The following is a 13,444-nucleotide window of genomic DNA, read 5'->3' as shown; positions in this document are numbered from 1 at the left end:
ACGTCTCTGTTGCGCGCTCCGGTCACTCATTCATAAGACGCAGCGCCAAGCAGACGTGCTTATGATTATTATTTATTATTCTTCGCCCATTTTATCAGCTCCACCTACCAAATACGGGCACTTTGTAGTTCTACAGTTACAGACTGTAGTCCATCTGTTTCTCTGCATACTTTGTTAGCCCCCTTTTACCCTGTTCTTCAGTGGTCAGGACCCCACAGGACCACCACAGAACAGGTGCTATTTGGGTGGTGGGTCATTCTCAGCACTGCAGTAACACTGATGTGGTGGTGGTGTGTTAGTGTGTGTTGTGCTGGTCTGAGTGGATCAGACACAGCAGTACTGCTGGAGTTTTTGAACACTGTCCACTCAATTAGGACACTGCACAGGACACTGTTGGCTGGATATTTTTGGTTGGTGGACTATTCTCAGTCCATCAGCGACACTGAGGTGTTTAAAAACTCCAGCAGCACTGCTGTGTCTGATCCACTGTATACTGCACTTATTACACCCTGTATACTTCTGTTGTACACCTTACACTCTGTGTACTTGTTACACTGTATCCTGTACTAATTACACTCTTTACACTTCTCTTGTACACTTTACACTCTGTATGTAAATAACCTGTATATTTAATGCACATATATATGTATATTTGTACATTTGCATCTATATATCTAAAATGTAGTAATTAGAGCAATACTATAAGAATATGCCCTGTTCATTGACTAGTTCATATACATATATAATATTACATATATATATATATATATATATATATATGTGTGTGTGTGTGTGTGTGTGTGTGTGTGTACACATATAGAGGCTACCATCTGAATGGATATATGAAATATTAGCTGCCTTATAATATTAGTCTTATATTTGTTTCACATGTGCTTATAAAATTGAACCCTCGCTTCTTCTTTCTATGGGTTATTTTTTCATAATTACTTGTGCTTAGAAGATTTTTTCATTAACCCCTTAAACGGCCAGGGCCCACCGACTGGCCCAATGTTTTATTACACACTTCTATAACATAGGAATAGCTCAGCCAGTTTGCATGGAAGTCCCTGTAGTTACTGAGTAATAAGCCTTAGTATGTAATAAGCCTGGGATTTTAGGTTTAAATAGTATTACATAAAAGCTTACTAGAAAGCAGCCCTATAAAATGTCATGAAGCACTCAATGCTCCACCTGTGATAAAAGAAGGAAAACATTTCTAGTAATTCTGTAACACTTTTTAATATGAAAAAGTCAACATCAGTACAGCATTGTAATATTAGTCTAGACACATATTGTCAATAAAAGTGTAAAAAGTAGACCAGCATGCTGTAAATGTAATGGCACTGCAACCCAGTGGCCTACAGATTGAGAATGACATGTATGACAAGTAACAAAGTACAATGATAGTTTTTAGAACATTGCATGCATAGCGATGTATATGGTCTGCATACCCCTTGGTCATGCAACGTGCAGCCACCTGGTGATTACAGAGGAGGCCATGGAGCCCTAGTGTTCCTGAGGCACTACTGAATTACAGAGTATACAAAATAACAGAAACACAGCATGGAATACTCAAACTCATTGGCCATTTTATCAGAAACACCTATCATATAGGTCCACTACATACGTTTACAACTACAGGCTGTAACTCATATGTTACTATACAATATTTCCCCATTCAATCAATGCAAAGGGAGCACCATAGGACCACCTTTGTGAGTGACTCATTCTCAGCTCAGCAGAGAAAATGGCAATCCAACATGCCACAACCATTTCGGTATCACTGAGAATAGCCCGCTGCTCAAATAATATCTGGTCAGCGGTGGTCCTATGGTGGTCCTTTTCCACTGAGGCACAGCTAGAGGAGGCCTGATAACCTGTGTAGCAACAGATGAGCTGCAGGTCGTGACTGTGAACCTAATAATGCACCTATCTGGTCAGCGCTTCTGATAAAATGGTGAGTGAGTATGACTATATCATGCAGTGCTTCCATTATTTTGTACACTCCTGTGGTTTAGTACTGTGTATGGAGCATTATCAACTTAGAAGATGTGAAAGTCATGAGGGACTCGTTTTTGCACCAAATCAGTCGCCTCAGGTTGCTCTGAAAATCCACAGTTCTACATATCTCTCTGGAACAGGGAACAAATTATGATTGGTTAGAATACATCTTCTTCATTCAAACTCGCCTTCATACAAAACTCCTGAAAACCTATAAAAACAAAAGGATGAACGTTATTATTACACATGTTGCATATGAATGTTATCATAACACAAAGTACTGTCACATAAATGTGAATCTCAAAAGAAAATCTGACCTAATAAAAAAAAAAAAAAATCTAACTTAAGTTGTGGCCACACAACTATACTGGGGCCACAATTTACTATATTGAGGCCACAAATTACCATACTGAGGCCACGCATTACTATATTGAGGCCACAAGTTACTATATTAAGGCCACAAATTACTATACTGAGGCCACAAAATACTATACTGAGGCCACAATTTACTACATTTAGGCCACAAATTACTATACTGGGGCAACTATTTACTATTTTGAGGCCAAGAGGTATGAGAAACTTAACTCGTGGCCTCAATATAGTAATCTGTGGCATTGATGTAGTAATTTGTGGTCACATCCTATTAAAAAATAATCACCATGTCACGTCAGGTGAGAGTGAGCTGAGAGTGAGATTTGTGAAATCGTTTGTGATCTGGCAAAGCCTCACAATAAGAGAGTATTGTATCTAATATGCCAGTATAACACTGTGCGACACTAAACAAGGCTGTCGTGTCTGAGATCGTACTGTAAAAGCACAGCCCAGGTGTTTGGCAGTTCACTGTAAACCTGAAATGTAACACCCATAAACGACCAGCAGGAGGCAGTGTTTGAACAGCAAATTAACACATAAAACTAAACTATCTAGCTAAAGCATCTTCAGGAATGCGCGGGTTTACTTTTAACGTCCGTTTGTATTTCCTTATTTTACGTCTAGCATTCAACATGTAAGATACACGTGATGACGCTGGATGTTTGTTTGTGTGTTTGGGGTTATACTGAAGGTGTGTCCAGTGATGAGGAATCAGCAGGTCGTCTGCAGCGTTACTGCTCACTGCTGACTGTGAAACACCTTCCCGAAAATCACGTAAGTTTCTCTCCGCGTTTCTCTTATTTGTTTCTTTTCTTGCTACCCTTAAACCACTGAAATGCAGGAGAAAAGGAAAATAACTCTACCAGGAGTGGGGTTCGAACCCACGCGGACATATGTCCATTGGATCTTAAGTCCAACGCCTTAACCACTCGGCCATCCTGGTAAACGTGCGTTACGTCTCTGTGTCAACGGACTTTATACAAAATCAATGTTCCTCTCGCAGTTCTTTATGATGCCTTCACGCCTTGAGGAAGGACGTTTCGGTAAAAGCAAACTAGGATCCACTGGCACTGAGTACAGCAGTGGATTTCACGAAACTGAAGTCAGCTTCTCATTCGCTGGCTTCTTGCTCGAATTGTCCCGTTCCACCTTAAATTGTGAAGCGTTTAACGTAGCATTCCTGAGGCGCCCCAATGTAACTGCCGCACCACTTAAGGTGGAACGGGAAAATTGGACCTAGAAGCTGGCGATCAGGAAGGCAAAGGCTCTCCATACAAAATACTGACAACCTACAAAATAACCAAAGTGATTATTTCCCAGTAATGACATCCCTCCTACAAAAACGGATAAACACGAACTAAGTTAGGTTAGCTTGGTAGCTAAATCAGTCGTAGCTAACTGTTAGCTTAGCTAGCTACATCGTCTTAGAACGCTTGCTAGCACAACACAAACACTGGAGTAGCTGACCTAGCCAGCGAGCATAGAAGTCACATCACATAACAAAAGCGGTCAAGGTTAAGTTAGTCAGTATATTTTGTATCGATGGCACAAAAGCCACGCTAACATGAACAATGAAAAATAGAGCAGGTTAATTAAACCTAGCAAAGTTTAGTGACACGTGGGTCATATTCACAATACACATACGTTTTCAGGTATTAATTAATCCCCGCTCGAAAACAATTTAAAATGAATAAAGTTTGGCTGTATATTACATATTTAGCCAATCCATGTAATATAATTTACTCCGTGCGGTTTTTAAAACCGCTATTCCTTCTACGTAATTTTTCCCACCCGTATTCCGACAAGTCCCACCTCCCTAGGCCGCGATTGGCTATTCATTCATACTGACAAGCAGTTGACCAATAGGTATTCGACAATCTACGCCAGAGAATGAATTAACAGCCAATCATGTCGCAGGAGGGGCGGGTCTTAAGGAAAACAAGTGGAAATGAAGAAGAACGACTCCTCTATCTGTGTTATTTTGGTTAGCGATAGTTTCGTTTACAGAAGAAGCGAAAGTTTGTTAGTGATCTTGTAAATAGACGGTTTTAGCAGTTAATTCGTCTCTTTGCAGTTTCCAAAACGTGTAATGCGTAGTGTTCTACAGGTGAAGAGACACAAAATAGGATAAAACGTAATATTAACTTAAAAATAACCGAGCTAGCTCAGCGTTTAACACTACAAACAAAGCTAGCAAAGCTTTTCTCTGTCAAAATTAGCATCATCAGGTTGTCCAGTTCACAAATAATTCTGGTTAAATTTAACTTTAATAACAACTGTTTTTTCTACACACTTCAGCCTTATTTATTTGTTTGAAGGTCTACGTTATAAGGGGTTACATTTTATCACAGTGCTAGATAGTAATTTTAATAGAACAGACCAAGAACATGTCAAGCTTGTACCAATAGCAGAGCCCTTTTTGGTGCCAAGTAGAACCGTTTTCTTATATAGATCTTCTATAGAACACATACAATACATTCTCCATCAATCTGAAGAATCATTCCACCAAGTAAAGAACCATTTAAGCGTGCAAATAGTTCTATATAGAACTCATGGTTCTCAATAGAACCATTGTCCCTTACTAAAGAACCCTTGAAGGACCATCCTTTTAGGATTGTAGTTAGTATACTTATTATGCAACTATCTAAACAGAGTTTGCTCACGAACACTCTGAAACCAATAGTAAACCAACAGTACCCAGGCTAAAAACAGGTAAAAGACAGTTCTTCCAAATCAGGTACAGTAATAACCTGCGCTTAGGAGAACACATCTTACCTTGAGCATCCTCTCCGCTAGACTGCTGACAGTAACCTACACCTTCAGTGCTTAGTCAGAAGGGAATCCTCCAGAACCCTCTAGAAGTTTGCAGAACCCTCCTGCTGTTCTCTGACGATGAAAGTTGGCAGTGCTCACGTAGTGTGACTGTGATCTGATAGCGTGCCAAAACAAAAACCTGTTTTCTGGCACGCAGAAGCTGTAAATAAACCTTTACTTTGGTGCATCATTCGAGACCTTTTGGATCTGATTAAAGAGCCGTTTAAATGACCGATGTTTAAATGAGAATTTCACCCGTTGGTCAGAGCTTCTGCCTGATTCAGTCGGTCAGATGTAAAGACTTACTCAGATCTTAACAGTTTATTTATGCAGAAAGTTTTCAAAACTATCTTATAATCTTATAATCCATTTTAGAATCCCAGCAGTTTTTTTAAATGTAATAAAACCTTATTAAACTGATAACGTGTAAAGTGGTTTGGTGTGAAATGCTCTGTTCTAGACTGTCAGAATTGCTCGCGGTGGTGCTGATAGGAACCAGACGTCTGAAGAGTTGAATGTCTCTAAAAGCTCCCTCACAGAAAGACATTACATGACATAGTTATGAATACATTGCCTGATGTCTAAGATATTGTTTTACGATAGTTTTGAGATAAGATTTTGGCCTAAAATGTGTTTTTTATCCATTTGTGATGAAGAGGTACATTGTAAGGCACAATAGCACTCATAGAAAACCTTGTTTTCAGATTTGTTACTATTTTACCAGTATTAACATTGTATAAAAACACAAGGCTCACTGGTCATTTGCCTACATCTGCCTTCTACACTGTAGACTGGGGTTCAATCCCCCACCTGGGCAAGCACCCTGCACTATACCAATAAGAGTCCTTGGGCAAGACTCCTACACTACCTTCGCCTACCTGTGTAAAATGATTAAATTGTTAGTGGCTCTGGATAAGAGCGTCTGCCATGAATGTAAATGTACTTCTAAAATGTAAATGGTCATTTTAGATACTAAGAAAAATGGCTATATTTATGTTGTAGACGTTGTGACCTCTGGTTCTTATCACCACCACTGTAAAGAAATCAGATACTTACGGCTTATTTACCGAATTACTTAAAAACTTTAACAGATCAGTGGAATTCCCCTTTAAGCACATTGAAGAGAGGAGAAAAGATAAGAAAGAGACTGCATCACAATGAAGTTGTAACAAGGATAGTGTGGCAGAAATAGAGGTACAGATGAAGATCACGCTCCTCTCTCTAGGATTAGGTTATTAGGGTATTAAATCAATCAATATGTGTTTTAGCGTTATGCTTTAGATCCTTTCCTCCCTCTACCTAAAGAAGCACAGCTGTACAGAACGCATGTCTTGATCATTTTGTGTTAGTCTTAAAGCAGAATTCAACCAATTTATCCAAATTTCTGCATAACTTTTACATTAAAATGTAAACAAAGTAATTCAGAGTGGTTTGGTGTGAAGCGGTTTATTGTAGAGAACCTTACAGACTCAGATTTCCCTACAGTGGTGGTGATAGGATTGATATCTTCAATACAAACAGCCATTTTGTTTACCAAAACCACCAGTGAACCGACATCCTCTTTTGTGTCCTCTGAGTTTTTATTAGTAATGTTGATGGTGAAATAGTGGTAAATCTAATAATATATGTTTTCTTTGGAGATTATTTTGCCTCACAACGCCCTGTATGTACCATTCCACTATGAATGTATTAAAACCATGTTTTAAAGCGATGTCTCAGTCACTAGCTAGTGCAGGGTCAGCAACATGCGGCTGATTTACTGCCCTGTTGCGGCTAACGGCTAACGAAATGGCAAAGAGAAAGATTTAAGATGAACATTGATAATTTGGAGACAAATGGACTTTTTTGCATTATAAGCACTCTACAATGAGAAACTGTCAAAAACTAAAAATTTGTGAAGCTGAAGTCAGTTTTTTTTGTTCGCCAGCTTCTTGTGCGATATGTTCCGTTCCACCTTAAATGAGAGACATTTTACAAGAAACTATTCCATTTTTGCGGAAAAGTTTCCTGCCAGAGATGCGAGAAAAGCAGCTATAGCTGAACTAAAGCTTAAAGCAGAGCATAGTAAGTCTGTGTTTTTGTTTAAAATATATTTTTATCCTACAATAGTACATCAGCACATACTGAGACATATTTACAGCCAAGATGGTAAATGGACATAAAATGCTGCAGCTCCCAAGGTGGTTTGATTTTTGTTGAAAAGACAAAATGGCTCTACTTAACATTTGGGTTGCCGACCCCTGAGCTAGCGTGTTCATAAACATTTCGTGCAGTAACAGACGTCTGGTTCCCATCACCACCACTGTGAACAATTCTGACTCTGTAGGTTTTTCTAGAACAGAGCAGTTCAAAGCAAACCACTGTGAATGACTTTGTTTACATGTTACATCTTCATTATGTACAATGAAAAAACAGTGGGATTCCCCTTTAAATCCACTCATGCGGATGTCAAACATGAAACATATGAGAAAGTGGTAAAGATATATAGCTGGCAGTCTTTCTCTCACTGTGTTTTGTGCATTGTGAAACAGCACAATGTAGCAATAACTCACAAAGAACACAGACACAATACTAAAGGGGTGTAGATTGTCTCCTGTAATCATAGATGAGTCTTTTAATGTGGGATATTTTGCTTAAGAATATATTTCTTACACCTAGAAATAACAGTACTTTGGCTTTTGTGTCTCTGTGAGGTTTCTTGTTATGTTCCCTGAGAAGGACACTGTGTTGTGAGATAAGGACTTGTTTATGCCCGTCTCCAGTCTGTCCTACCAGACATGGCGGCCGTCTATGTTACAGCACTTGTATTGATATACATCATTGTATAACTGGGTGAAATGTGACCACTCAGGAACCTTCAAGGCCTCTGGCCTGACTGAATCTCTCCAGTGACACTGAGTTCAGTTTTGTTTCTGAACCAATCCAAGCTCGCATTATATTAGTTTTGATCTGTAACAATGAATCAGCAATTGTTTATTTACTTTGTGTATTTTACATATAATTTGCATAAAGCTAGAACTGCTTTGATGAAGTCTCTGTTAAATGAGGAAGATGCATGCAGGTGTTCTCCTGCTGATTCCTTTCTTTAAGTTAAGCGGTGTAATATCCGCCCTCGACACCAGAGGTCAGCCTCACCCTAGCTTTAACCTGTTTCCCAGTAAAGCTTTGATTTAATTCACCTGCAGCTCATCTACCTCCCTTCATAAGGGCCCACACCACAATATGCTCTCTGTGAAGTGTTGCCATTTCACCTGCTTACTGAGCCCTGTACCTCTATGTTTCCTGGACTTTTGGTTCACTCAACATTTTACATTTGGACTGTTTTGGTATGTTTGCTGGGTTTTGTAAGCTATCTTGGATTTTTGAATATGTATGGACTGTTTCTGAGTCTAATTCTGGTTTTGTGATTTTTGATACTGTGTTTTATGAGTAAACGGGAAAATGGATTCAAACACGTCTGGAGATCCTTAATTACATAAGCCTCATTAGTGTGTTTGTGTGAACATGTTGACCAGTTGAGGTTATTTTTCTCTATCATCTAATCTTTATATGATGCTTCCTTTTTCATGTTCCTGTAATCCTGAAGATATTTTTCTGATAAAATTTTTTAATCTATTTCACTTTTACAAGTCAGTGTTTGGTCTTCTCTTTGGGGTGTATGAGTTTTTAAATACATTTCTGCATTCTTATTTCATGGTGTGGTAATGAGTACTGTTGGGTAATTTATGTTTCCAATCCCTTTGACTGTTTTGTCTCTCTTGAATTTGTCTTATGTGTCTCTACATTCAGGACCAGAGGTGCAGTAAGAAAAGCACATTTAGTAGCTAAATAAAAACCAAACATGAAATTCTGCTACTATGGAACAACCAGTGGTCATTAATGAGCAATAGCTCTATATTGTAAAAGATTAAGTTGTAATAGTGCTTTTATGCGAGTGTTTATCTTGTGCTTCAGTAATGAAGTATGTGACTTTTCTTCCAGTTCATGTTCTGCTCTTTTCTGACAGTCCATTTTACTTTTTATTTTAATCAGCGCCTCTTTTAGTAAATCTGCTCCTAGATGTCCAAACGTTTGTAGATGTAGCATAGGAGGCAATGAGGCTGGATGTGGTGTGAGTTGCTTTTATTTAAATCAGATTTAAGTCCAAAAACTGAGTAGCAGAGGAAAACAGAACTAAACTAGAAGTAAAACCTAACAAGACCAGTAAAACAGGCAACAGTGACAGGGATAACATAGACAATGCAAGACACAGGGGTATAAATACACTGAGGGGAAACAAGAAACACCTGGGACTAATAAGAGGGCAGGGCTACAGACAACATGTGGGTGGCACAGATGACAAGGGAGGAGACAGACCAAAACAACAACAAAGGCACATGGCAGATGTAAACAAAAACACACATCACACTGGGAAACAAGAAAACCAAGATGAAAACAGGAAAAACAAAGACAGAACAAGATTGGATCAGCAGGTGTCTACTGTGACATCCCGTGTTTCCTTCTGAAATCAGGGTATTAATAAGGAGTTTGTTCCCCCTTTTGCTGCAGTGACAGCCTCTACTCTTCTGGCAAGGTTTAACACTAGATGATGAAACATTGCTGTGAGGATTAGATTGCTTTCAGGCATAAGTGCATTAGTGAGGTCAGGTACTAATTTTGGATGATTAGTTCTGGATCATTCCAACTAATCCCAAACGCTGCTGGGGGGCTTTATACCCCTCCAGCTGATGCTTTGCATTGGGCAGGCTGGCCTAGTGCAGCTGCTCCAGAGTGTCCCATTCTATTTACAGTGCTTTTCTATGGAGAGTATGCAAGCTGTATGGGCACAATTGAGTACCCATGTCAGCAACGAGTGCACCTTAAAGTTACTGAATTTAAAAGGGGTGTCTGGGTACTTCTGGAAATATGGTGCTCAACAACATAACTTCACTGCTATGGACTAGAACCATTATGTAAAAAGACTTTGCCGCATCTATTGAAAACCACATGAAGTACATTAATTCTTGTCATCTAGTCCATATATAAGCAACAATGACTAATAAAGAGTTTGTAATTATGAAGCAAACTAATTTTTAGGGGTCTGCAAATCACAAAACTGATCTGAAGCAGTGAGGGTGGAAAAGCAGGATGGTTTGGACTATTTTCATGCTTCCAAGATAATGTAATATTAGAACGTGCCAGAACTGAACTTAACACAGTTTGAGGACAGCAAAGGAACCAAACCGAATATTTTATTCAGTTTGTAGTAAAAAAAAATTCTCGAACATTCAATAGTGCAAGTTGATAAAGGCCTCAGGTAGCTCACAAGAAAAACTCAGCTAAAAATCTTGATTTGTGTATAACTAAGTTTTCTTTGTATTTTGGCATCAGATCTGTTGCAAATGAGTTATTAAATGTCATTTCTCTAATGAACAATAAATGTTATATTTATATCCTAACGCTTTAAATGGGAGTTAAGCCACAATCCTAAAACTTAATAACTTTTTATTCTAATTTGCATTGTTTTCATGTAGCTACTGAATAATAAGTCATAGCAGGTAATAAGCCTGGGATTATACAGGGTTAAAGGGCCCATAGGATCCCTTTTTCTTCCTATTCTGAAATAGTGTTTGACGTAGCATTCAAACATTGCTGAATCTTCAAAATGTTCCGTTCATTGTTTTTGTACTGTCACACAAAGCAATGCATTTACGTGCATCCACCTTTTCAGCCCAAAGCATTTTAGCCCACATCAAAGTTATAAGGAATGTTACAGACTGCTTTTTAATTGAGTTACAATAAAGAGCAGCCAATCAGAAAAGAGGAAACCGGGGCTGATGGGTAAATGGTACATTCCAGGAAGCTACGCTGTCTGGCAAATAAGCAGTCTGTTGTGGCATCACTGTTTTTGTGATGTCACAAAAGCTGATGCATTTACAAACAGTATATCTGCCTATTCTGCCTACAGTAGTTTAGCCCCTCCCACTCACACCGAGCTATAAGGAGTGTTACAGACTGCTTTTTAAATGAGGAACAATACAGAGCAGCCAATCAGAACCGAGATCATATATATATATATGTATACATATGTATATATGATAAACCAAACCAAAATTGTAAGTGGAAAAGAAAAAGATAAATAAGTACAAGTACGATACAAGCCATTTAAACTCTTTAAACTCTCTGCTTCTTGTTCTCCATTTCCCTCCTCCTCTCTTCCACTCTCTTCCTCTCCCTCTCCTTCTCTCTGTAATATTCCTCCTTTAGATCCTCCCTCTTTCTGCGCCTCCAGCCTTTAGCAGTGACATGGTAAAGGTCCACGTTGTTGCCTGAGTAAGCGTCTCTGTGTGTGGCCCTGTACACGGCTTCCCTGGCTACAGAGACAGCTTCGTCCACGCTTATCCCCCAGTGAATCCTCCCGTCCAGTATGGAGTAAGCATAAGGAGAACCGGAGCCCACCGAGAAGAGCTCCCCCTGCAGGCGGAGGCCGTCGCTGCACACGTAAAAAAGCCTGGGACCGGCCTGTTTGGTAGTTATTAATGTGGAGCTTGTTTTGTTGCTTGCTGTTGGTTGAGTTTTAGCATCAGGCTCTGCTCCTGCTTGAAAGCTTGTTTGACTGACTGCCTCTGTTTTTTTCCCATCGGTCCCTTTAGATTGAGGGCCAGCATCCATTGATCTTTCATCTCCACCTAGAAACTCATCCCCATCCCATCCACACAAGGTAGCAGCCACGCACAGCTCTGTGCCCTTGAATGGGTGCAGCATGTGGGACAGCAGCTTGGCAGCGCCCCCTGTTGACAGCCTCCGGTGGTTCCGCAGCTGATAGAGCCGTAACTCCCGCGCCAGGATGCGCTTCCAGAGGGCGCAGTCGGCCGAGGTGCCCGAGGTGGTGCTTACCAGATGGGAGTGGATAGGTAGGATCTTCTGGGACGCCGGGCAGGACACTAGCCCTGCACAGCTGGAGCGGGAGTCCGCTGCGGCTATGACCCCACCCTGGAAGGCAAAGCCCAGGGTGGTGGTACCGTGACCCAGGGGGAACGGGAGAGGAACGGAGGGAGAGATGGAGAGAGGGATGGCAGATTGGACGGAGATGGAAGGTAAAGAGTGGTGGAGGTGGTCATCGGCTTTGGGATTTGTCCAGTCTGAGTTGAAGCTTGGCCGGATTTGACCAAACTCAATTGGGCTCTCCGTCAGATATTCCTGCACTGGTACATAAAATTCCAAAGGACTGGAACAGCTGCCCCTCAGAAGCCACCTAGAAACAGAATCCGCTCCAGATCCCCTTCCAAGCAAGCAAGTGGTGTCTTCCCAAGACATGGGTGACAAAAGTGGAGCATTCCAGTGAGGATAAAGGGGAGTGTTGAGGAAACCACACACATCTTGTAAAGCCATAACTTACTGCACAGAGATGATGATATCAATATTAAAAAAACTAGAGAAAAATCTTTGTTTATAGAAGAAATAAAGAAGCAAATAAAATGTGAAATACGGTATCAGTTCAGTTAGCAAATGTGGTTAGCATTCCTACACGACTTGTGTTTCTCAGGCCTTTTATAAATTTCTAGTTGGATTTGTTATCAGGCCCCTCCCCCCCACATGTCATGCTTTAGCGCAGCGATGCGGTTCAGATACGCATGAACATAAACAGCATGCTTTCTCAGTGAAGCCAGGTGAAGGACGCTATTTAAAGCTGAGGCAGGGGATTTCCCTCTGAAAGTGCATACTTTTACACTAAATAGAGCCAACACAGTACTGCAGAAAGCGTCTGAAACCATAGTATTCATCAAATGGTATATAAAACTATCCAGATGCCATACTACATCTGGTCAAGTGTGCAAACAGTGGACATTACTGTACACCAGAGGTCCAAACATTCGGCCTGTGGGCCTACAGTGGCCCAATTAGAGTCCTTATCTGGCCCGACAGATTAATTTAGAATACGTTTTCCAAATTAAAACCAGTGTGACCATTTCCAAAATAAAGACCGACACAATACTCAACCAATCACTGTTTAGCAACCGTCTCTAGCAGCTCATTGGCTGTTCACGCTCACTAACGTCATCAACGTACATGAGGCGCCGTTTTAAGTCCTATTTCAAGAGTTCAAAAGCTCTTAAAACTATAACAGCAGTGTTAAAATGTTTTATGCTGTTCTGTGTTCAGGAAATAAATGTATTCTTTTATATTAAAAATGTTTAAACATTTCTAAACTATGATTTGCTCAAATTCTCCATCTTAACCCATTTATTTTGGACTCACTCAGGAGCGCCCTCTAGCG

The 13,444-nt window shown here is 40.1% G+C and overlaps 1 protein-coding gene and 1 non-coding gene across 2 annotated transcripts; both read right to left on the bottom strand.

Annotated features, from left to right (window-relative positions):
* Window positions 1–3,233: 3,233 nt before the first annotated feature.
* Window positions 3,234–3,316, bottom strand: trnal-uaa. Its single transcript has one exon. It is a non-coding gene; the product is annotated as a tRNA-Leu (tRNA).
* Window positions 3,317–11,249: 7,933 nt separating this feature from the next.
* psmb11b (proteasome 20S subunit beta 11b) lies at window positions 11,250–13,333 on the bottom strand. Its single transcript, XM_036590620.1, has one exon. It carries the CDS (start codon window positions 12,556–12,558, stop codon window positions 11,341–11,343), a length of 1,218 nt encoding a protein of 405 aa, XP_036446513.1. The 5' UTR covers window positions 12,559–13,333; the 3' UTR covers window positions 11,250–11,340.
* Between the last annotated feature and the right edge of the window lie 111 nt (window positions 13,334–13,444).

Source organism: Colossoma macropomum, unplaced genomic scaffold (assembly GCF_904425465.1).
Source record: "Colossoma macropomum unplaced genomic scaffold, Colossoma_macropomum, whole genome shotgun sequence".
In the NCBI taxonomy this organism is placed as follows: Eukaryota; Metazoa; Chordata; class Actinopteri; order Characiformes; family Serrasalmidae; genus Colossoma; species Colossoma macropomum.
The sequence above is the reverse complement of the archived record's forward strand: the minus strand, read 5'-3'. Positions and strand labels throughout refer to the sequence as shown.

Bases quoted from the DNA above. Each gene is read 5' to 3' on its own strand.
- psmb11b (XM_036590620.1), bottom strand. From the start codon at position 12,558: ATGGCTTTACAAGATGTGTGTGGTTTCCTCAACACTCCCCTTTATCCT.